Raw genomic sequence first — 25,331 nt, 5'->3', positions numbered from 1 at the left:
TTTCAAACACTTGGCCTGCTCAGCAGGGGACCGTGCCTCCTCACCCAGACAGAAAGGGAGCATGAATAGCAGAATGGCAGAAGCAAGGCCTTGGTCGGCAGAGCTGGTGGACAGAAGACTGACAAAAGCATTTGCACAAGAACAGGAACTTTTGGTGAGAAGTTATCGATAGTCTCTAATTTTCTGCTTATACTTCTAAGTAAATTAGAATCAAACCGAGTTAAATAACAGAAGGGGTTCTATTTTTACACACATACACATGTGTTCATTTTGAACGAACATGAATATTTATCTAATTTCAATTTTAAGTCAGAAATATACTTGAAATTTCTTACCTGTCTTGTCATTTGCCAAACACAATCAATGAACTGAAGAAATATAGGGGATCGGTCAGCATCTGCGTGGTTGTCATTGCCGTGTCCCACTCGCTGAGAACAAACGAGAGGTTAAGCATCTGAACGCATGCCACAGTTCTCTCAAAAGTCACTTAAAATTGCCTAGTGGCAAGCATTAGGTATCATCTGTATGTCCCAAGATCTAACAGGAAACACAACTTCAGTGTACTGTACTGTTATGTGTTGACTTTTATAATTTCACTTTACAATAGTGGAGATCAAAAAGTTATAAGCAAGTGGCCAGTAAACGTTTCAGAACCAATGTTAGGGTCAGGCCAGGCCAACAGCGCCAAGTACACAGTGTCAACGTGGGACTACTGACTAGCGGCTCGGAAAGCACATTACGATGGCCAATTCCTCCACAGGTGGAAAAACAGGTCTTCCCACTTTTCCGAAATGTTAGGAAGTCTGAGAATCAAATAATAATCTATACATTTTAACCAATTCTACAGGACTCAGAGAACCCCCCAAATCCCACACTTGAAATGGTAAGGGGGAGTCCTTGAGTCCTTGCTCAAGGCAGCCCAGTTGTGAGACATACTTGATATCCAACAGTGCATTTCACATCTTTCAGTGTTGTAGAGCTACCCATGGATTCCTGATAAAAGAACTTTAAAAACAAACAGGACAAAACATTGGAAATGTCAAGTTAAAAAACAGTTCGAGAGTGAGCATTCGAAGAGAAGGCTCAAATACTCTGGTGACGAACCGAAAGGACGAGAAAGAAACATTCCAAAGATATAATGCAACTACCGCCTAGAAAGTGCGAGAAGTACTGGGTCTAGGGAACTGCCAGCAGGAGAGACACAGAAACGAGGAAATCCAGGCCTCACAGTTACAGTAGTTGGGTCTCACTGGCTTTCAATTGTGGCGAAACATACAGAACATCAAATGGGCCACCTTAACCAGTTTGTGCACACAGCTCAGTGGGCTCAAGTACGCTCAGGGCTGGGAGCCAACCCCACCGTCCACCTTTCCAATCTGAAACTCTTCCCCGTTAACTCCACGTCTCCCCACCCTGCCGCCACCAGTGTACTTTCTGTCCCTGTGAATGTGACCGCTCTTGGTCCCTCTTATAAGTGGACTCCTACAGTATCTGTCCTCTGGTGACTGGCTTCTTTCACTCAGCAGAAGGTCCTCAAGGTTCATCTGTATTGTAGAATGTGTCAGAAATTCCTCCCTTCTTTGAGCTGAGTGACGCGTCCATTGTATGGACAGACCACATTCTGTGTGTGCGTTCATCTGTCGATGGACACTGGGGCTGCTCCTACCTCTGGGCTCCTGTGAACCACACTGCTTGTACGCGTGGGTGTGCAAGTATCCGAGTCTGTTCTCACTTCTTTCGGGTGTATCCCCAGAAGCAGAATTGCCGGGTCACAGGGTAGCTCTATTTTTAATTGTCTGAGGAACTGCCGTACTGTTTTCCACAGCAGCGGCGGGAGTGGCCTTATCTCGGCACTTCCCCTTTACAAGATAATCTGTAGAACCTGCTTTTCAGTGTTTAAGGCACCTCGGGAACGGTTTTGCACGGCCGCTGGCCATTTAAGATTCATTCTTGTAACAGCCGCTCACTGAATTCCTCCGGTGTACGCAAGGCATCTTGCCTGGCCCTTGGGAGTTCGGGGACGCGTGGTGCTGTCCCACAGAGGCCATACTCTTGGCTACACACCTGAGGCACCAAGACAAACGAGACACAGTACCCGTGCTGAACAAATAATTCACTTGCAGTGTAGTCGTGGGAGAAAGACCTGTAAACGACAAAGGCACTGAAACGTGCCCAGGGCTTCCAAGTCTGCAGTGGGTATGGCGGGGCCACAAACGAACGAGAGGCGGGAAGGCAAACCCTGCGAGTCACAGTCATGGCGGAGGTCTCATTTCAGATAAACCCTCACGCACAGAGGGAGATACCTGCTTCCTGGCTGGCCAGGGTGCACCGCAGTAGAAGCCGTGGGAACATGGTGGGGGGTACCAACAGCACCGGAGGCAGCTGGGCGTGAGGCAAGGGGAGGGAGGCGAGACAAGGCTGGAAAGGCGGACTAGGCCAGATGACCGAGGGCCTCAAATGTTGAGTTGAGGGGTTCCCCCACAACCGCATGGGCCACAGGAAAGCTCGGAGGGTTCTGCGCAGCACGAGATCTGCTTCTTGGAACGCTCCATCTGGCTGCAGTGAGGACAATGGATTGGAAGGGGACAGGTGACAGAGAAACTAGTTAGGAGGCTGCCATCACAGCCCCAAGGGAGATGGGCAGGCCGGAACGAAGGGGGCATCAGTGGCATTGAGACAGATTTGAACGTATTTAAAGACGTGGGACCGGTCGAGATCACTACGGTGTTAAGCACAGAGAAGAGGAGCAATCCGCAGACCGAGCCCCGGGGCACCCCAGCACTAAGAGAGGGAGGACTAGAAGATGGGAGGAAATTCAAAAGGCTGTGCAGACCCAGAAGCCGAGGGAAGAAAGTTTCCAGAAACAGGGAAGAACCAACAGCACCAAGTGCTCAGGCCAAATAAGAGAAGGGCTTGGCAAAGTGCCAGGGACTGGTGGCTGGGATGTGCAGTTTCAGGCTGCGGTGGGTGTCGGGAGGAGGAAGCCTGGCCCAAGTGAGCACGGGGCAGCTCTGTCGTGAAGGGGCAGATCTCTGCAGTGACAGACAGCTGGAGGGGAAGCAGAGTCCAGGGAAAGCAGGTTTCCAGGGTGGGATAAAGAATGGCACGTTTCCAGGCGAGAGGGGGGACGGAGGCGGGCCAGAGGCAGGAGGCTGGAGCGGGGCAGGCAAGGACAGGAGCTGGCCTCAGGGAGGAGCTCCGATGGCTCACTGACAGAAACTCAAGGGAGGGTAGAGCACAAGGAGGCAGCGAGGAGGCGGCTCCGCCCTCCACAGCTGGGCGACCTTGGTCAGGTAACTCAGACTGCTGAATCTGTCTCCCCCACGTGCCAGAGAGAGCAGCTGCTTTGGGGGCCTTCTAGGGTTGGACGAGATGACACGTGTGACAGTGGTGCTCGGTGAACTGCAGCCGTGATGAACGTGGGGAGCTTGCGACCGTAAGGAAGCCCCGAGTCCGCACGTGGGGCGGGAGCAGAGCGCGTGCGCCCCCGATGCGTGCTGTGCGTGGCCACCGCTGGCGACTCAGCAGATGACCCCGAGCACCGCTCATCTCGTCAAGAGCCCCTGCCCGCCCCGTCTCTCCCAGGACACAGTGTGGGAAGAGGCGGAAGGGAATGGTTTGGAGCCTTCAGAGGTGACCGGAGACAGACACTGGGGAAACCCCCCCTCACCCCCTCCTGACTGAGCCTAGCCTTTCCTCAGGGTCCAGGCGCAAGCGTCTGACGCGGACAGACTCACCTCCGCTGCACAACGCTCCACCTCCGAGAAGGACAGCGAGGTGCAGAGAGGGAAGGGGCGCGGTGCAGGGGCGGCTCGGACAACAGCCCCCGAAGGGCACGTGGCTCACGGGCTGTAGAACTGCCTTGCCTTCTCCTCACGGCCGATGCACTCGGGACCCCCATGGCGGGAGCCACGGAAGCACCCCCACACCCACAGCCCGTCCTCCTGCTCTGAGCAGGTCCGAACGAGGCTCCAGGCATATTCCAGTGTCGCGCACAGTTAAGACGAAGCCCCAGTGGCTCAAGGACTGGGAAAGAGCAGGAACGGACAGCGATTCAGGCTAAACACAAATGGCAGCCCAAGAGTGGCCACCAGGCGACCCAGCGATCCCACTCGTAGGGGTGTCCCCAGCGTGAAAGCGGCTGTTGCAGGCTGAACTGTGTACCGCCCCAAGCCCTACGCTGGAGCCCTGACCCCCAGGGCCTCAGAATGGGGCTGTATTTGGAGACCGGGTCTACGAGAGGTGATCAGAAGGAAGATGGGAGGCCGGGCCCTACTCCAGCCTGACCAGTGTCCTTTTAAGGAGAAGAAATTCGAACGCGCCAGCGAGGTGCACCCAGAGGAAAGGCCATGTGAGCACAGGGGGAGAAGGCGGCCACGCATGAGCCGAGAAGACGGTTCAGGACAGACCAACCCTGCCAGCACCTGGACCTTGGACGTCCAGGCTCCAGAACTGGGAGACTATACGTTGTTCCTGGCTGAGCTCCTCAGTTTGCGGTAGTCCGCGTGGCAAAAACCTGTATGCCGGCGTTCGCAGCAGCATTAGTCACAAGAGCCAACTGGTGGGAATAATCCAAGTGTCCACCAACAGGAATGGATAAGCAAAGGGAATACTGGTCAGGTATGAAAAGGAACTAAGTTTTTATATATGCTATGTAATGGATAAACCTTAAAAACTGTGTTTAGAGAAATAAGCCAGTCACAGAAAGACAAATGTTATGATTCCATTTACAGGAGGCACCTAGAACAGGCAACTTGAGAAAGACAGAAAGCAGGTTATTGACTGTCAGGGGCTGGAGGAGGGGGAGATGAGGAAGGACTACGTAATGGGTACAGGGTTTCCTTTCGGGGGGCGAAGAAATGTTCTGGAACTAGACAGAACTGGTGCTGGTAAAACACTGTGAATGCACTAAATGTCACCAAACTATATGCCTTAAGATGGTTAATTCTGTTATATGAATTTTACCTTATTTATTTAAAAAAGAAAGATATCTACACTAAAAAAATTTTTGAAAAAAAAAAAAAGTGCCCTACCAAAAACATACCATGCTGAGGTCCACGGTATTTTATTATGGTGATTCAGGTCTGACACGGAGCAGAAAGCGTGTGTGTGTGTGTGTGTGTGTGTGTGTGTGTTGTGTGTGACACACACATCCATAGGCTAGAACAAAACAAGTCAGGAATTCACCTCACGGTCTCAGCTTACCAGCGCAAACCTATGTCCGAAGCTTATCCACTCCTTTTCTATGAGCACCTCGAAGCCTTTAATGGTGCGGTAGTAACTGTCCAACATCAGCATCGCCAGAGACGTCAGCTGGGCAGTCCGGTCCCAGCCGTCGCTGCAGTGCACCACCACCGACGTTTTCCCAGACTCTATCTTATCGGCGATCCTTACTGCCCCAGCAAGAAGCATCTTCGGGAGAGAAGGCACGTTAGAGCAGGCAACGTTTAATTTCTAGGACAGCAAAAACAGTTCTGCGGAGAATGTTAGAAGTTCAGGTCAATAAACCAAACAATGCAATCCAGTGAGGCGATTCGGACACATCAGCGCTGGGGGCGGGGACACCTTACACCAAGGAAAATGACAACGGCAAGTGCACTCGCTTACTACAGGGCCACAAAGTACATTCCAAACCGGACGGAGGCAAGCAGTATCCCTCGACAGAGACCACAGTCTGAGTGCTGCCTACACTGCAAAGATGCGCTTCTGCACAGTGTTGGGAAACCGCCCAGATGCACAGATCTACGGCAGGTGCGCGGGAGATCTGGACCGGGAAGCATGCCGAGGACCAGCCCTCCTCACCCTTATATACTCCAGCCAGTGTGTCCCGTCCACGCTGGAGAGCCACCGTGCCTCATCAATGGAAGGGTACACGATCTCCTTCAGTTTGCGCAGGGACTCTCTCATCACGTGGATGTTGTGGATCTCCAAGAACACGAGCTCTGCGTTGGGGTAAGCACTTTCACTTTCGTACCCTCCGCCCTTGGCCTGTGAGAAACAAAACACATACAGCGCTATGAGTTCACACTTCCACTGTTTCTGGTGTTATCAGAAAGAGACTGTTAAGGACACAAGAGGCCCCTCCGTGTAAAATAACCCTCCTAACCCTTGGAGGACTCGCCCCCAGCTGCTGGCACAAAGCACCACACAGTAAGCAGCTTAAAATGACAGAAATGTCCCCTCACAGTTCTGGAGCCAAAATCAAGGTACTGGCAGGGCCGTGCTCCCTCAGAAGCCCCTTGGGGAGGACTCGTCTTTGCTTCTTCGAGCTTCTGGTAGCCCCCAAGTGGTCCTGGTTTACAGACACATCACTCAAATCTCTGCCTCATCATCCTATGGCCTTCACCTCATGTCTGTCTCTTCTCTCCTTCTAAAGACCCGAGTCAGACTGGATTACGGCCCACCCTAATTCAATAGGACCTCATCGTAACTGGATTATATCTATAAAGACTTCATTTCAAAATGAGGCCATGTTCACTCACCTACCAGGAGTTAGGTCTTTGGCATAGTTATTTATGGAGACACAATTCAACCCCTAACAACTCTCCTGCACTCATCATCAGGTTTTGAACCTTTAACAACTGGATCTTACTCAAGGCAAGTTAGATTTTTAAAGGTTCTGCTAGTGCCATCTGTCTGAACAGAAACAGTTGTACTGCCACAAAAATTTCTGTATAACAAACTATCTATAAATCCCAAACAAGGAGGTTTAAGCAATTTCAGTAAAATAAAATGCAAATGAAAAGACCACAGCAGCATGATTTGCCATAGCCAGGAAGTGGAAGGAACCCACTTGCCCAGCAGTGGACGAGTGGACAAACAAAATGTGCTCTCTCCACACAGGGGAACATTCTGCAGCCAAAGGAAGTGGGTGCTGGGACACGCTGCCATAGGAATGAACCTTAGAAACATCACACTGAGGCAAAGAATCCCGGCCCCAGAGACTATGTTGTATGATTCCATTGCATGAAAGGCCCAGAACAAGGAAATCCGTACAGACAGAAAGTAAATTAGTGGTTGGTGGGAGCTAGAGGGGGAGGGGGCGAGAATGGGCAGCAGCTGCCAGTGGGCACAGGGTTTCTATCGGGGGCCATGAAAGCATTCTGGAGTTAGAGGGGGTTGCTGCACGACATTGTGAATATACCAGAAGTCACCGACTCGTAAACTCTGGGACAAATAAAATAGCCAGATTAATGTCATAAGAATTTTATCTCCAAAAACATAATAAATGTATCTGTGAACCCAAAGACCACGCCCTTCATTTTGTCTCCAACCGCTTAGCACGTGGATATTAATGCTCAGCCCTGAGCTAAATACTGGGGTGACAAGTGGAGACCCTGGTCCTCAAGGCACTCCCAGTCTGGTGGGGTAGATGGGTGCGGAGAGGGACGTGTGCAGCGCGGGGTGGGGGAGGCAAGTCCTCTGCTGGAGAGCACAGGGTGCACAGGGGGCACATGGCCAGGCCCGGGAGGCTGCCAGGGGACAGAACAGACGTCTGCGTGAGAACAGAACGCCCGTCAGGAAAGCTCTGCCGTGGCGAGGAAGGTCAAGAACACAGGGCAGAGAGGCCATGGTGTGTGGCTACCCAGACACGGGCAAGGACGCGGCTCCCTGGGAGGCAGGCGAGCAGCTGAGCCGAGGAGAGGCGGCCAGATGGTGGCCCAGGGCTGGATGTGCAGGCGCAGGGAGGGGGCCAGAGCGCAGACCAGTGTGGCGACGGCGCCATCAGACTTGCACTGCGGCATCACCACGGCTGTGCTGGGCGGAAGGGCCTGGAGGAGGGTGCAACCTCCCACAGGGAGGCCGGCTCAGAGACGGGCACTCATCTGGCTGAGAGAGTAGTGGTGGAGGCAGCAGGACAGACAGACGTGGCGGACTAGAGCTATTTAACAGGCAACACTCGGTGGCTGAGTGGGGCAACAGAAGTAGGTAGCACAGTGACACCCAGGATTCCAAGCCAGGCCAGGTGCCCCAAGAGGCAGCGGTATCCTTTGCTGAGATACAGACGCTCCAAGAGGGAACAGAGGACTCCGCTTTCACCGTAGTGAGCGCAAGGTGACCAGGAGGAATGTAAGCGCGGCGGTCTGCCCGCGGTGGGTCAGGAGCTCAGAGCCAGCTCTGGGCTGTGGCTACCAAGACAAAGTCACTGGCCTCTGGAGGAAATCGGACCACAGAGGTCGGGCATACCATGCTCAAGGTTAGCAGGTGAGCCAGGAGAGAAGTGGGGGCCGGAAGCCTAGAAAAGGCCAACGTGTAAGACACAGAAAGCAAAGGAGACTGAGAAGAGCCGCCAGAGAAGAGAGGAAAAAGAAAAAAAGGAAGAGGCTATTTTGCAAAGGAAAGAGTACCGAACTACCCAAAGCTTGGCAAGTCAAGGGAAAGAACTGAAGAACACAGCTGCACTCCGGGCCAGCAAGCGCGGGGTGGCCACGAGGGCCAGGCGGGCCTCGCAGGCGCGCGGACCCGGCGAGGGGGGGGCGCTCCCAGAAGCCCGTCGGGAAGGGGCAGGACAACGACAGGGCCAGCTGGACGGGAGCGGTGACCATGGCTGGAGGGGGAGCCTGCTTACGGCCGGACAGGAGGGTTACAGACGGCGGCACGAGGCGCCTTCCAGGTCTGGCGGCCGAGGGTTGCTCTGTCCTCCGCGCGGACAGGCGAGGTCAGGGCCCGTGATGGAGGGGCTGGGGCAGGCTCGCACACTAGAAAAAAGTCATAAAGGGGCCCGAGTGGCCTCTGGGAGCCTGGGGCTGGGGAGGAGGGACACGCAAGCACCAGCGAGGGCCCAGCTGAGGCTGGAGAATTCCAGCACGAGTCCGGAGTGGCTCCAGCCCGCGTGCTGCGAGGCCTCCATCCTCAGGGAACGTTCAGCAGCCTGGGGCGCTGAGGAGGCAGGAGAACGGAACTGAGCCGAGCTGTCGGCTGGAGGGCATCAGGCAGGACGGTGGCAGGAGGCTAGGCCCGGCAGGAGCACAGGGAGCCGGGGGTGGGAGGGCCTGGGGCCCGGGCCCCCGAGCACAGAGGACAGGCCGCGGGCCGAGAACCCGGGCTACATCTAGAACTCAGCCGGGAAGTGGTTCTGGGTACAGCTGAGAGCCCCGTCACCTGCACCCAGAGGCGGGGGCGACACAGGAGGGAACATCCGCAAGTGGCCAGTGTGACCGGCAGGCGAAGCGAATGGGCAGCGGGTGTACGTGAACTCCGGCTTTACTTCGGGTCACCGCATGGAATTCTAAGACACACTTCCACGTCAGTGAAACACTGCAACACCCACCACGGACAAAGCTGCCCAGAGCACAGTCCTGCCTCCGTGGCCGAATTATATTTTCATAAAAAAACCACCAGAGCATGCAGCGAAGATGCTGGTGCTGCAGGCAGGGGTGAAAGGCACAGGCTCTGGTGTCAAGGAAAACGGATTCGAAATCCCAGCCCCACCACCTTCTCTCGGCTCCCCCCCCTTCCCACCTGCAAGAGCTTCACAGGGCCGCTGTGCAGATTAAATGCTAATTAAATTAACTAAGTAAAATCAGTTTTCTCAATTAATGCTAATCCCCAACCCTCGTGGGAGAAAGAGACCCGAACACCCCCAGGGAGCAGTGGCCGAAGGATGGACTCCAGTTTTCCTGATGTCACAGCAGCTGTTCTGTGCCTGGGGAAGGCCTGGCAGGCCACTGCCCATCAGTCAGCCAGTCGCCGGCAGCAGGGGGGTTCCCAGGTGAGAGAGCGGAAGCCTCCTGGAGGGCGGGCAACTCCCAAGGGCCAGAGGTACCAAGGGGCAGGACAGGATCCCCACGCTCTCCGAATCCAAAGTGCACACACCTCTCCTGTAGGGACTGCACATTTTCGTCCCCACAAAATTCACGTGTCAAAGACCTAGTCCTCAAAAAGATGATGTCAGAAGCTGCGGCCTTTTGGCGGGGAGGTCAGGAGGGTAGAGCCCTCGCGATGGCATCAGCACCCTTCTAAGAAGAGACAGAAGACAGCGGGCCTCCTGCTCTCGGCAGTGTGAAGACACGGTAAGAAGGTGGCTAGCCACAAGCCAGACACAGGATCTGCTGTGACCCTGACCTTGGGCTTCCCATCATCCAGAGCTGTGAGAAATAAATGTCTGTTGTTCATAGGCCACTATGATACTGATACTGATACTTTGTTGGAGCAGCTCAACTAAGACACCTCTCTCACCCAGTTCTCCCGCGAGAGGCTCCTCCTCGCCTGGCATCGAGGACCCCTCCCCCTCTTCGGGGTCTCCTGCCACCGTGTGAAGCACCCCTTCCTTCTGTGGGTTCCTTTCCTGCCTTCCACAGATGGCTTACGTGACTTGGACTCCTTTGGCGGCCTTGCCCCTGCCCGCCCCCCACCTGCAACCACCACCCAGCATGCCACTGGGCTCCACCTCAGCCAACAACCCCAACTTTCCCTGAGCTCGAGCCTTAGCTCCCCAACTCGGGCCACCTTCCCTCGGTCTGCGGCTCCCCACGGCCTTCTTCTGAGGACCCCAGTCACGGGACTGAGGGCCCACCCGACTCCAGGACGACCGCCTCTTCACTGATTACATCTGCAAAGGCCCTGTTCCCGAATAGCGTCATCTTCTGAGGTTCCAGATGGACAGGAATTTCTGGGAGACACTATGCAACCCACTACAGTGGCCGGTACACAAAAATCAGTCAGTGAAATGCACCACATTAACAGAATGAAGGCAAAAAGAAACACATGATCGTCTCAACTGATACAGAAAAGGCCTTCAAAAATCTAATGCCCTTCCATGATAAAACCACTCAAAAAACCAACAACAGAAAGGAATTTCCTTAGCCTGACAAGGGCATGTATGAAAAGCCCACAGCTAACATACCCAGTGGGGAAGAACTACAAGCTTTCCCCCTCAAACTGGGAATGGGACAAGCATGACTGCTTTCCCCGCTTCTACTCAACATGGTACTAGAGGTTTCTGACAGGAAATTAGCCAAGGGGAAGAAATAAAAGGCATCCAGATTGGAAAGGAAGAAGGAAAGGGTCTCCGGTTGCAGACGAGGTGTCACATATAGAAGAGCTAACAGGGACTTGGCCAGGTAAACACCCCTGCCTGGTTCCTAGACACGACAGCACGACAGACGAAACCATTCTGCACGTGCAGGTCGGTGTCCTGCGTCTGCCGCCTTCACGTGCGAGCGCGCAGAGCTGCCCTGGCCGGTAGGACGTCCGGCTGCGGCTCTTCTCACGCGTCTTCCTTCTCTGGGGCAGTGCCGCGGTGGTGACAGGAAGTACGCAGAGAAGCAGAAGGACTCACGGGGTTAACGACCCACCAGCTGGGAGCATGGGGAACTAAGTGAGAAGGACGCCCCGTGGCAGGCTGAAAAACGCCGCCCCACCCCAAGAGACCTACAGCAGATCCTGGTGACTGTGAATGTGACCTCTTTAGGAAAAAGGGTCTTTGCAGAGGTCATCGAGTCAAGGATCTTGAGATGAAGAGACCATCCCGAATTACGTCGGGCAAGCCCTGAATGCCGTCACGGGCATCCTTAGAAGAGAGGAGGGAAGACACAGACGCGTAGAGGAGGCCACGTGAAGGCAGAGGGGGAGACCCGCACGCGCGGCTCTGCGCACGGAGTGGCCGGCAGGCGCTAGGAGCAGCAAGGGACAGAGTCTCCCCTGAAGCCCGTGGAGGGAGCACAACCCGGGCCGAGTTCAGACTTCCGGCCTCCTGAACTGTGAGACAATAAATACGTGTTGTTTTAAGCCACCTAGTTTGTGGTAATTTGTACAGGGCCTCAGGAAACTCCTATCCTGCCCATGTCCTCCCCGTCTCCATAACTGGCACCACCAGTCACTGTCCCGGCCAGACCACCTGGGTGGCGAGCTTACGAGCATCATGTGCCGTGGCCATGACGCCCACTCTTCTCAGGTGTCACCTCTCTACGCCGCACGCTGCTACTGCCCATCTTACAGAAGAGGCACCTTAGGCTCACCGAGAGGTCAGTAACCTGCTCAGGTGCGGCAGAGCAGCAAGGGCAGAGCCTGGAGGAAAACCCAAGTGAGACCGGTTACGAAGCCTAGGGTTCTCGCTGCCCTGCCTCGCGGGCCGGGTTGGATACATGGAGGTTACTACGTGGGAGAGAGCTGAACAGAGATGTCAACCCGACCACAGGATGGAAACTTGGCCTCGACTTCCAGAGGGATCAGGGTGAAATGGAAACTCAGGTATCACACTCACAAGGCAGACAGTGTCTGGAGTCATGGCATCAGGGGAGATGGCCAGGGAGGTGGCACAGATTACAAAAGAAGCGCCCAGATGGAGTTCAAGGAGCACCACCATTTGGAGGGGGGGAGGAAACAGTGAAGGAGGCGGAGCTGGCCAGGACGGAGAGAGGGACCCAGGCAGTGAGATGTCATGACGGTCACATGGACAGAGCCATTCACTCTGGGCTCAGGAGCGAGGACATGTACCGTGAACCAAATGCTTTCTCCAGGACAGTATGACCTTCACACCCGCTCTGGGAAGCAGACGTGCTGTCATGGCAACTGTGGTCTAGAGAGACAGAGCCACTGCCCAGGGTCACGGAGCACACGCTGTGTTCCCCCATGTCACACTGGGTGGCCACGTGGCAGATCGCGTGACTGCTGCTCCGTGTGTCCCTCCCCAGAGACGTGACACACAGCAAGTACCCAGGGAGCGAGGGGAAACGGTGTGGCTGGTGGCTTGTGTGCTCTCTGAAATGGAAAGTGATGGCTTCTCTCAGGAGGGAGACAGGGGCAGTAGGAGGCTGGCTTATTGGAGACTGTACTCAACGACAGACTAGTCTCCACGGAAGGAAGGGGCACAAGCTGCCAAGAGAAACAGACTGCCAAGCGCTGCCGGGGGTGCGGGCGGGCTGGCTGTGGGCTCGGGGACCACAGCCTTACGTGTCTTGCCACTCTTGTAGGCGGTGTGCTCTGGCACACTGTTGGACGCCCGGGCCCGTCCCCTCCTGCTCCGCATCCACGGCCAGCTCTAATGCCACCCCCTCCGTGAGGCCTTGCCAGCGCCAGGCCCTCTCCTGGCTCCCCCTGCATGCTGAGCCCACACGTCCCGTAGGAGCGCACGTCACCGTATCTGTCTTGGTATTTCCCCCAGCGCCTGCCCCCAGTAGGCGCACATTACCCGATTGTGACCCAAGTGTCATTTTACCAGTAAGCATGAGGTGGGAAGGGCTGCCACCACCTTCCTGATCTGTGAATGACTCATAGAGAGGGCCAGGTCCTCCGACTGCCAGATCCGCGCCTGCAGGAACGCACTGCCGGAAAGGATTTTCCGACGTGGAAAGTGGGTGCTGGAGGCGTGGCCTCTTCGCTGGGGCCCTGTGTGAAGGGCCCCGTGCCCCTCAGCGGGCGGGGCTCGAATGGGAGGTGTCCGCAGAGGACACTCCTGCACGCGATTCAGAGCAACTCTGCACGCGAGCCTGGTTTCGCACAGCTGACTCCGCTCCGACAGAGCTTCAGACCGGACGGGAATTCATCAAGTAATCACCCCAGGTCTCAAGTTAAAGGGACTTCCAAGGGCCTCACGATCATTTCAGTAAAAGTCTTACTCGACCCTTTAGGGGCTAATTCTCTTTCTGGGTCTTTGCTGAATCAATTCAGCAGACAGGATGGCGGAGAAGCAACGAGAGGGACGCCGCGCACGGCCGCACGGGCCGTGGGCCAGCGAGGCACAGCCGGGGGCTGCTCAGAGAGACCCCCTTCCGGAGGGAGCAACCCCCGGTCTGCGCGACAACCTACGGCCAGTGCGCGACAGGAGAGCTGCCGCTTCCGTGGCGCTACTGAGAACGTACCTTGTTCGTGTCAGCGACACTGTTCTGCCGGGCATCGAAGATGATAAGCTTGTGGGACTGCGCGTTGGCATCCATGATCGTTTGCAAGTATTTCTCGTCTTCTTTGCAGCGTTTGTCGTTGGGACCCACAAGTGGCTGGCTGCAGCGGGTAATCGTTGCCTGACTTTCTGGATGGATCCACGACAGAACCTAGCGTTTGTAAGCAACAAACATTAGTACGGCTCCTAAAATGCCGTGCCCTGATTGCCGGGCAGTGAAGATAAGCTGTCTTTTCGAGCACGGCCTCATCTGCACGTGCTCCTCGAAGGCGACGGCTGAAACCAGTCGCCGCAGGACAGTGGCTCTGGAACTCTGTGCTGCGTCGCGTGGGAAGAAGTCTGACTAGATCAGCTCCAAGAATCCCCTCCCACCTCTCAAAGTCTTTGACCCAAAGGAAAACAGAAACTAAGTCAAAGTCGACTAATGTCAAGCCCCGCTTCTATTTGAGTGACTCGTTCTGTCTCCTCATTTAAAAACATCTTGTATCTTCACGCTCACATACGGGGCAGGATGAGGGCAAAGCGAGGACAGGCTCTTACGAGACCGCAAGCCGGGCTCCCAAACCTCCCCTGTCCTCGGGCGGCCGGGAGCCGGGCGGTCATGCCGGAGCACACTCTCGGCTCTGCGACGCTCACTGCCCCCTGCTCATGGTGAGTGCCATGGGGGGACGCGCACGTTCACAGTCCTCAGAGCGCACGTGTGCGGCCGTCCCTCGAGAACACTGTCTGAAACACTTGTGCCCCTGCCAGCGGCTGCGCTGCTCTGGGTGGTGGCGCCGCGTTCCACGCGGCGACTGAGCAAGTATCTCGGCTCTAAGACGCCCTGACGAAACCAGCGAAGGGCACCGTGAACGCGGCAGCCGCGCGCCCTCTCTTGCCGCTCCCTGGTGGTCCCCGCTGCCTGTGGAGGGTCTTAGGCCTATTTTTCTACTTTCTGTTTTGTTCGCTAGAGTTTTTTCTGTCTTGCTCCTTTCCACATTAGATCTAGTTAGAGTCTGGGTTTCTGCCTAAGGGACGAAGTTTATTACTTACCGGGACTCTGCCTTTCGCTCGAAAGGCTGCCACTTTTGAAAGGTCATCATCTTTCACACTAGTTGGCACAACAATGACAGCAGGGTAGGTGTCACAGAGCTCATAGTTACTGTTCACTTTCGATATTTTCCAGCTCTCGTTTGGCAAGCCCTGCAGGGTGTTAGAGAAGGGCGGGGGAGCAAACTTTCGCATTTTCAGAAAGTACTAACTGGGAAGCACATCCATTTTTTATTTTCTCCTAAAATCCATCCATAATTTGTCGTTCACTGCTACTCAAATGTTTAAATATATGTTTATCTAACAAAACCTATTTCTTACCCATTTTTAAAAATTTAACGAAGCAGAAGACTTTTCAAACGTATTTTAAAATGGTAAATATCACATACTAGAATCCCAATCCTGTACATTTCTTGCTGTGTTTTCTATAAAGAATGAGCATAGTATCGCAATGAGCATTTTTTTAAAATTTTTTGTCTTTATTCAAAAGGTAGAAGTAGAATATCTAGAACTTCTTTATTATATGCTTTTCTTCCACTAGAATTTATATTTTTATTCATACATTCTTTATTGCCCATTTATTCACCTGTCTTTCTGTTTGTTGGTTGGTTGGTGGGCAGCGAAGCAAGGCTGACTGAGCGATAGCAGAGTGATAGTCCAAAGCTCCCGAGGATGGAGCTTTGGAGACACGGAAACTTTCTGCAGACATTTACAGAAAGCAATATCAAGCGAACATACAGCAGAGACAAAGATCAAATGTCCTGAAAACAGCGTCTTATTGGAATGTCTTGAACCTGACAATGCACTGAAGACTTTCTAGGCACAGCAACACCACACCAGGCTGATGTCGTCTCCCCATACACTTAATCTAATTCAGGCCATTGGTTTTGATCCTTACTCATCAACCCATCACCAGAATATCTAATAAAAACCATCTGGTTGATTTGCTTTTTAAACCCTTGTGCTCATACTCCGCTTGCCCTCTGGAAAAAGGCTGAGCAGCAACAGCATCAAAGGGCTGGCCTTGGGACAACGGGGCATCCCAGGGATGGAGAACGTACAAGCTACGTAAGTCATATCTACACATAACTGGTTTCAAATGGTTTCTTCTCTATTATATTTCCACCCTGCCAGAAAAGAGAAAGATGCTCAACCCACTATTTTCCGTTTGATCAGGACCTTACTTTACCTGTCTCTTGTATTCAGACACAGGATCATAAACTTTCCAGCCATTCGTGGGAAATTTTTCTTTGTAGCTGAATGCAAAGAGTGTCTGGATACAAAAACCACAAAACACACACGTTAGTGCTCCTTTGCTACATCATATGCCCAATATTAAAGCTTTTCATTCAGCCATGAGCTAAATATAGTAAGATTTCTATTTAACCTGTATATTTTGAAGCAACAAACTGGCACTTTCCTTAATCATTACACAGAATGGACAAATTTTAAACATCTTAATATTAGTCACAAAGAGAGAGGAAAGAGATAAAGGAAACCTCTGGAAAAAAGGAATAATTAAACATGACTTTTGGACCCCCCCCCCCACAAAGGCATACAAAAAGGTTTATTTTGGTGTACTTGCCTGCCCATTGGAAAGAGGAAATGCAAGTTTGTTGAGGTTTTCAAATATCCCAAGTTTACTCTGTTCTTCCTGCTTATAAGCAAGTCGCAAGTTCCTCATATCCTATTAAAGAATTAGCAAAACTCATTTATTGAACATTTACTGAGTATCTGTGAGGCAGACATGTTATAAAGAGATAAATGAAATATCTGTATTCATTTCTCATGTTATAGATTGCTTCTACCAACAAAAGACAAAAACCACAAGCACCTCCAACAAGATAACAGCCATTGAGGAACCTGGAACACAGGGGACGCGCTGGGGAAGGAACTCCTCATGTGGAAGCGAGAAGGTTAGTACCGAGAAGATGGGCACTGACTGCTAGAGGTGCGCACAGAAGCGGCTGCGAGCTTTAAGCTGCCCAAAGGGTCGACTGCAGAACTTGCAGCATCCACAGAACGGAACAGTGGCAGAGCTTCCTCTCTGTGCTCACAGCAAGGACTCTGTGTCACGCACAGACTGCGTCCCTCAGTACCCTCCTTACAGAAATTCAGTGCTGTTTCCCAAACCCAGTTTCTTTTCTTTTTTTTTTTTTAAGATTTTATTTATTTGACAGAGGCAGAGACAGCGAAAGAGGGACCACAAGCAGGGGGAGTGGGAGAGGGAGAGGCAGGTTCCCCGCTCCTGCTATCTGACCTTTTTAAACCTACGCCGTTAGTTAAACACAAAAATCTCATGCTTCTTTAACGTGACATGAAATTTGAAGATAAAAATGACCACAAACAGATTAAAGCAAGAGCAATTCAGGCAGTGGCAAAGTTACTGCTGCAATATTATTTACCACAGAGAACAATGCAAATGACTGAAGCGGCCGTCACCAGAGGCTGGAGTGCTGAGCGCTGTCAGAATGCAGCAGCATTTGTGCACCGATACCAAGGACTTCCAGACAGATGTTTGGGGCGGGGGGGGGGCTAGGCAATACACTACCACCTGTGTTTGTGAAGACCACACGGACACGCTTGCGTGCCCAGCGTGTGCATGGCAATTGGCAAGAGCGGGCACCTGCCTGGAGAGGAACGAGGCGGCTGGGGGCTCGGTGGACACAGACTTACTCTGCTCTACACACCCCTTTTGTACCTTCTTGGTACCTTGTGTACCACCTGTTAAAAGAAACCAAACCTTACCCCTCGCAAGGTTCTCAGGCATGAGCTGAGAGGGCTAGGAGTGTGGCCCTAGCATGCTTGGCTGGAAAACATGTTAAAGCCACTATCAGCAAACGCTCACTGAGGCCATAAAAACATCTACGCAGCAGATGTTTTAAACAGCAGCCCCAGGACGCCTGCCTAGGCAGTGTCACTTTCCCGTGTGCCCTCCCTCCAAGCGACTCTGAACACGCACACACACACACGCATGCACACTTTGGTAGCGGACTGAGCTCACTTGCTATTTAGGATTGCTGAGAATGAAATCGTTCTAAGCAAAGGAGAGAGCAGGTGAAAAGACTCTGTAGCAGGGGTGGGTGGCACGAGGCGAGTCAGCGCAGCCGAAGGAACCGGACTAGCAAGAACGAGGGGAGGGTGGCCGGAGGCGAAGCCACACAGGGCCGTCGTCTGGCTCAGACACACGGGCTTTTGGTGAGTCTTTCCCTCTAGCCTAAGGATGATGGGACGTTACCGGCGAATTCTAAGAACGAAAAGGTGAAGTGCCCAAACTCAGGACTCATCAAATCACCCCTCTGCTTTAAGCCCCAAGACCGCTTCACACAGCTCGCCATGGGGAACCCTGGCCCGAGGAGGACGGACGCAGTTTGTCGCAGGATAGCACTGCCTTGAAGCACCCACAGGGAGTCTAGGATGCCAGCAAATTCACGATCTGCAAGAGTAAAGTATTCTTTGAAAAAAGTGGGTTCAACTACAGTCTGCGGTCAACCAGAGGGACCTGTCTCGAGAGGTGTGATCAAAGGAAACAGATCCGCAGGAATCTAAACCCTGACCGTGGAAGGGACCCTAGCAACTCTGCACAGACTCTCCTTCCCAGGACTTGAGGGTCATGAGTAAAGTGTACCCCGTGAGGTAAGGTCTCTGGGCATAAGACACACTGGATAAAGTGCTTCTTAAATGACTAGCCAGCATTGAAAGCATCACACGTGTTTCTACGCCCCACTGGAGGAAGCGGAAGAAACCAAACATAAAATCCTGACATTGAGTTTTTAATCACAGAATTTGTAGACTATTGCTTTCTCTTCAGAAAGTCTCTGACCATCCACTGTTGTGAAGGGTTGTGTTAAAACAACAAACTGGAAAAAAAAACCTATTGATCTCTACTTTTCACTTGGTTTCCCTGAAATGTAACAAATAACATGAACACCAAGGTTCTAGGTCCGTGTTTATTAGAATACTTCGATAGAAGACAAGAGGTTTACCTCAACAGCTTCCAGAGTGGTATGAATTAGCTGATACAAGATTTGAAGCGGCCTCTGTCCTGAAATCATGTGACTTACTGACACCCCCGGTGATTCTCGCTGCCCCAAGACCATGGTGGGCACGTCAGCGAAAGCCCCACGCCGACCGCCCCGGCAGTCCCACCCGGCTTCGCACCATACCTTGCACACGATCTCTATCCCGCAGGAATTGTCCCCGTGGCTCTGCGCACCAATCTTCTCAACTCTGCTGATCACGCCAAGGGGAACATCGAGGACAAAATTCGGGTCCTGGGTTTACAAATTAACGAAGGCCTATCAGTGTCAGTCAGCAGAGCTTTCATATCTTTCATATTTGAAGTCTTCTCTGGGTGAAAACACACATTTATTTCAAATTTCCCCTTTGTCCCAACTACAGAACTGAAGTCTGATTTATAACATGCTTTATGAAGTTGATGTCAAGACTACAATTCAACTCCTCCCACCCAATTTAAGTGCAACTTTAATAGCACTTTTTTATAGATGCAAAATCTATTTCCAAATGTGTACGTCTTAAAACTCACCCCATGGTTCTCTCAGAGTGATGGCATTTCAGGGTTCTTTCTGCTTTCTTCTTTATCATTGACTGTGTTCTAAAGTGATTTAAAATACCCCTCTAAAAACTTACCCTCTCTATATTCTTGAAGTACAGCTTGAAGTCCGTCACTGTCAGGGTTCCACTCACCGCTCCCATAAATGGGCAGATGTACATGACATCTTTCACTGAAAGAAAAAAAAAAACCAAGTAGCAACTTCTGCCAGACTTGCGTGTCAATGAATCTTGACTTTCCAAATATAGACACTTGTGATTCCAGTTTTCTAGGAGTTTTACATTTTTTAATCACATTAAATAAAGACACAGGTAGTCTTCTAAGAAAACTGGGTTTTGTAAAACAATTCTGATTTGCTACTTAGTGGGGTCTTAAGTAAAGGGCCTCATAATAAGTTACATTTTGTCATTGTTTTCCAGGTAGTTAACATTTTCCCTGAGCAATAAATTCATCATGTTCAGAAACACAGTAATCAAACTCTGAAGACCCTCGGCTGCTGTTTCATCAGTTCCCCCTAACGAAAGCGAACGCACCTCCAAAGGAAACTGCAGAACCACATCGGGGGCATGGCAAGCGACTTCTCTGCTTCCAACTCCTTATGAGCCTCCATGTCAATTTTCATTTTCTTATTGTTAATATCAACATATTTAGTATCGCTATCAACCATGTACGAGCGTCCAGTGAGAGTTAAGAAGCTCCCCCTAGGGCGCCTGGGTGGCTCAGTGGGTTAAGCCTCTGCCTTCAGCTCCGGTCATGATCTCAGGGTCCTGGGATCGAGCCCTGCATCAGGCTCTCTGCTCAGCGGGGAGCCTGCCTCCCCGCCCCCCGCTTCTCTGCCAACTTGTGATCTCTGTCTGTCAAATAAATAAATAAAATCTTTAAAAAAAAAAAAAAGAAGCTCCCCCCATCACCAAGATGCCACAGCTCCGCCGTCTTCTCTCAGTGCCACCGCACTGGAGTAGCGGGAGTGCGTACAGCTTTCGGGGAGTCCGAGGGGGACGATTAAAGGCCCCACAGTTGTCATCCAGCCAAGTTCTCAAAACACTTGCATTAAACTTTTCTATAGCTCAGTATGTACTAAGCAGCTTCGATTGCTGGGGTTCTAGGGAGAACCGGGCACAGTTCCTGCTCATAAGCAGCCAAGGCCTGTGAGAGGCACCACACAGAAAATCACCATGGTAGGGTAGCCTCACAAATGCTAACGTAACCCTGTGGGCACAGTAAGAGCTCAGAAAAGGACCCACTTATGGGACGCCTGGGTGGCTCAGTTGGTTAAGCGGCTGCCTTCGGCTCAGGTCATGATCCCAGAGACCTGGGATCGAGTCCCACATCGGGCTCCTTGCTCGGCAGGGAGCCTGCTTTCACCCTCTGCCTCTGCCTGCCACTCTGTCTGCCTGTGCTCATTCTCTCTCTCTCTCTAATAAATAAATAAAATCTTAAAAAAAAAAAAAGAAGTTTAAAAAAAAAAAAAAAGGACCCACTTAGCTCAGCAGGGAAGCAGAGGGGTGAGGCAGGATGGGGAGGAAGAAGGGAGGGAGGGGGAGGAGAGAGCGCAGAGTTGTGGGAGATCAGTATGGATGGGCCCAAGGCCGCGGCAAGGACGACGGGACCTGAGACCAGGGAAGACCGATTCGTGACGGTTCACAGCAGCTCTGTTTGCAACAGCCAACAAGTAGAAGCGGCCCAAATATCTACCGACAGATGGATGCGTAAGCGAACTGTAGTGTAGCCACTACAGGACGCGGTTCAGCAGGGAAAAGGAATGACCGTTGACCCATTTCACAATATGGATATCAAAATAATTACGCGGAGTGGAAGGAGCTAGACAAAAGAAGAAAATACTCAATGATTACACTTCTATAACACTGTAGAAAATATAAAGTTAGAAAAGAAAGAAAGTTTCAAGACTACCCTGGGATAAGCAGGGTCCAGAGCCATAGACTAGGATACTCAGTAGCGTTTGGAGGCCCTGGGAGAGCCCAGCTACTCAAACATTCTTTTTTTTTTTTAAGATTTATTTATTTATTTCAGAGAGTGAGAGAGCAAGGTTGGGGGAGAGGGACAAGCAGACTCCGCTCTGAGCCCGACATGGGGCTCAATCTCATGACTCTGAAATCATAACCCTGAGATCACGACCCAAGCCGAAACCAACAGTCAGATGTTTAACCGACTATGCCACCCAGGTGCCCCTCAAACATTCCCGACACGAGATGATTATACTGAGACCAAGCACACATCTTTGGGAGGGAGCCATGAGGGTAGAAGGCAACACTCTGTCTAGAGAACTAGACTGGCCAGCCCAAGCGCCGCAGTGGTGAGATGAAAAGGTCACACCTAGCTGCCCTCCCGTCTGCTCACAGCGTGGTAGACTACCTGGGAAATGCCTGGCGGTCCAGAGGGGGATGCGGGTACTCTACTTGTGCCACTGCCCTTACAGCGCAGGGTAGGAACACATGCTCTTTCTCTTGTGCTCCCATTGTACTTTCTGGAATCTCATAAGCCACCGAAATTCTTTTGCCAAGTTCTCAAAAACTGTTATTAAGATATGACATGCGGGACGCCTGGGTGGCTCAGTTGGTTAAGCAGCTGCCTTCAGCTCAGGTCATGATCCCAGTGTCCTGGGATCGAGTCCCACATCGGGCTCCTTGCTTGGCAGGGAGCCTGCTTCTCCCTCTGCCTATGCTTGCTCACTCTCTCTCCCACTCTCTCTCTGACAAATAAATAAATAAAATTAAAAAAAAAAGATATGACATGGATCTTCTGTCAATATATTCTTATAGCGAAGGATTCCAACGAAGCATTACATTACAACGAAGTTGTACATTACAATGAAGTTGCAACGAAGCATTACGTTACAGTGCGTCTAATCAGCCTTCAGTTCCTCAGGAAAAGTCAGGCCCCTCTTCTGTTGGTGATGCCACCAAACACTCGACTGGAACTTAGAGTGGTCCTATGTAGTCTTCTACCTCTTAAGGTCATGAGGACACTAAGAAGAATGAACAGACCTAGTCCACTTGTCCCCTCATTAAATCGGTTTGGCCGATCTCCGGCACATACCTCACCCATGCTCGCAAGTAAAATGCCATTTCATTTTACGGCCCTCAATAAGCACAGTGTGCTCATTAAACTTACCAGTGGCCTTGATGGATTCTCCTGGAAAAAGTGGCGTTTCTTCCATCTGTGCCAGCTTATTTCCATCTCTTAGGGCCTGGCAAAAAACCAAACAGGAGTAAACCTCACTTTCCTACTGCATACCTGGGAACAACGGTGGTGTTCTGTGCTTTTGCTACATGGCTACAGAAGCGTGCAAACTCGATGCCCCCTCCCCCTACAAGACAATCTCAAAGCTCAGCATCACAGGACACCATGCTGCATTTTCTAGCAAATTGTTACACATATTTAAATCCACAGTTAGAAAGCATTAATACAGAAATGGCTTGACATGACAGATAGATACTGTAATCACCACACAGACAGCTATTACAAGTTGCCTACAGAATTTGGAAGGTCAGAAAAAGGTTACCTTCTGAGCATGAAACGAACACAGGTGAAATCAACATTAGATGTAGGTGCTTAGCTGGCTATAAGCACTGTCTAGTGTGGGCAACCCCGAAGTCTAATGGAAGTAACCAGAGAGGGGTCTCAACGGCAGTGACATTCTAAGGAAAGCCCTGGGCTTCTGTACTGCAGCCCAGCTACCTGTGTGTGTGCACAAAGCGTCGGGGCGGGGGGAGCAGGGAGGGGGCTTGTCAGCGGGCATCCCCTCCAGGCCACGAGAGAGCGTGCTCTGGTCTGGCAGACAGGAGTGCGCCCGTCACTACTGTGGCGCAGGGTGTGTTCCTTGGGCTTCCCCCAGACCAATTCGCTCTGCGCCGAGTCCACGCTCACCAAGCAAATCGCTGACGACTTCTCAGGTTTCCTGGCTACAATGATACCAGGAAAACGACGTCTTGGACGGCTGCAGAGACACACGCCCACACTTGCAAGTGTCCAGACTGGCCCTGCTGCCCACTAGCCAGCTTCCTGTGAGTTCGGTTGGATATAGTGCCAGATAGCTCAGGAGAGCTGAGAAAATGGCGTGCGAACTACAAAGTTACGGAGCCTGAACTTGGGGCCTATTCCGGGTTACTGCCACCCTGTGACGTGCTGCCAAGGAAACTGGTCACTCTCTCCTCGGCATCTTTGACATCATGTGTCACGAATAAGAATCAGGTGTTCAAAACCCCAGCAATTCCCAAGCTGTGTTTCGCAGAGCATTAAATTCCCAAGAGATGTGAATAGGTCTTTTTTTGGGTCAAGTTTGGATAATGCTGGGTGAAAGAAAAGCTAAACTGTGGTTTGTTTTCTCATTATAGTGAGAAAAGTCTGTAGCATATTCATGTACACCAAATCAGCAAGAGGGCGCTAGAGTACGCCGCATTTCCCACACCGATTTGATTAGGACTGCTTTCTTCAAAAAATAGTTAACATCGAGAGGCCATTAGTGTTTGGCGGAAAACAGGTCAGACAATACTATGTTTTTATAATATTTTGTGAAGCAAAATATTTAAAACATATTAGAATTTATAATTCTAAATTACTGGACATTGTAACTCTAGATTATTGAAAATTCAAAACTAATTTTTTGCATAGTTATAAGAATACTCCAATATGTTTTGTTAATGGGACTTAGAGGTCAATTAAAAAACCATATACATCATAGTTTTATCATTGTTATAAAACAAAGAAAGGAAAAAGGTCAAAATACAAAAAGCAAATTCCATGCTAAATGTTGGTTGGGGTATGTCTGTTCTACAGGGAGGGTACGAAATGATGTGGTCCATCCTCCTTATCAAGATACGTGATTAAATAATACAGATTAAGGGTTCATTATTACCTCTGAACAATTTTATTCAGTTTGATGTTTTGGTCCAGATCGGTTTTTAAAACACTTCAGCCAAAAATTTTAGGGACATAGAGAACCGTTAAGGGTCAATGGAGAATTGTTAATGGATTCATTTTTATACTCATACCTGATGTGGAAACATCTTTTACCAATAAAGCATAAGCCAATATTCATACTTCTAAATGTCCAGCTTTAGATACACTAACAACATCACCAACCTCAGAATCTTTGAAGTTCTGCTTTCTTTTGCCTGAACCAGTGATTAATTTTATAATATAGTTACAAAGTGAGAAAACTAGTTCAATCAATATCTCAGTTTATAGTTACTTCAAATATTATATCATTAAAGCTTTTTTTAGTGGTTAAATATTATCATATATAGACCTAAATTCCTTAACATATTTAAAAATAAATGGGGATAGGTTATTTCAAGATATATGTACTAAAGCAAGCTGTTCTAATCAACTGAGCCTGAAAGGGGGCAGGGAGAGATGGCGGGGTGGAATGCGAGTCCCTTTAAGCTTTACAGCGAGCCACATCAAACACTCTCAAGTCCTCAACACAGGACGGGAGACACCAGTGACTGGGACCATTCTGAGAATGTACAGGGCTCTCAAGACTGAAGTTGAAGATCAAACATGTCTCTTCTTTTCTGATAGTCATGTTAAATTTGCCTTGAAATACCTGTGCATTTATATGAGGCATGAATGTGCTGGTGAGACATAGTGAGATAAACCTTTCACTAACCATAATTTAATCTGGGACATGCTTTATAAGTGATGGAAAAGCAACTATGAGAACAAAACAAATGATCCCACTGCTTCTGATTTTGGCAGAAAACTTTGATTTTGTACAGGAAACACATTTAGCATAGGAATTCAAGAGAACGGTTTCTAAAGGCTCGTTATTTTGTAAGTACAGTAGATTCCCTTAATAAAGCTGGTTGTTAGGAAATGGGACTCACACTTGTGCTACATTAAACTTTGACTGCAACTACCAAGTTG

General features: G+C 50.9%; 1 protein-coding gene across 3 annotated transcripts in view; it reads right to left on the bottom strand.

Moving 5' to 3' along the window:
- The window catches only part of MTMR1 (myotubularin related protein 1), a gene marked incomplete at its 5' end in the record, with an annotated part of 57,193 nt that overhangs the window by 14,794 nt on the left and 17,068 nt on the right, over positions 1-25,331 (bottom strand). For all 3 annotated transcript variants that reach the window (XM_080795688.1, XM_080795689.1, XM_080795690.1), the window contains 10 exons: positions 336-428; positions 5,206-5,412; positions 5,803-5,988; positions 13,803-13,991; positions 14,873-15,022; positions 16,059-16,142; positions 16,455-16,556; positions 19,036-19,143; positions 19,520-19,614; positions 22,575-22,650. In XM_080795688.1, the coding sequence (XP_080651814.1) occupies positions 336-428; positions 5,206-5,412; positions 5,803-5,988; positions 13,803-13,991; positions 14,873-15,022; positions 16,059-16,142; positions 16,455-16,556; positions 19,036-19,143; positions 19,520-19,614; positions 22,575-22,650 (1,290 nt within the window). The remainder of the gene's footprint in view (positions 1-335; positions 429-5,205; positions 5,413-5,802; positions 5,989-13,802; positions 13,992-14,872; positions 15,023-16,058; positions 16,143-16,454; positions 16,557-19,035; positions 19,144-19,519; positions 19,615-22,574; positions 22,651-25,331) is intronic.

This window comes from Martes martes (genome assembly GCF_963455335.1).
Source record: "Martes martes genome assembly, chromosome: X".
Lineage (NCBI taxonomy): Eukaryota > Metazoa > Chordata > Mammalia > Carnivora > Mustelidae > Martes > Martes martes.
The sequence above is the reverse complement of the archived record's forward strand: the minus strand, read 5'-3'. Positions and strand labels throughout refer to the sequence as shown.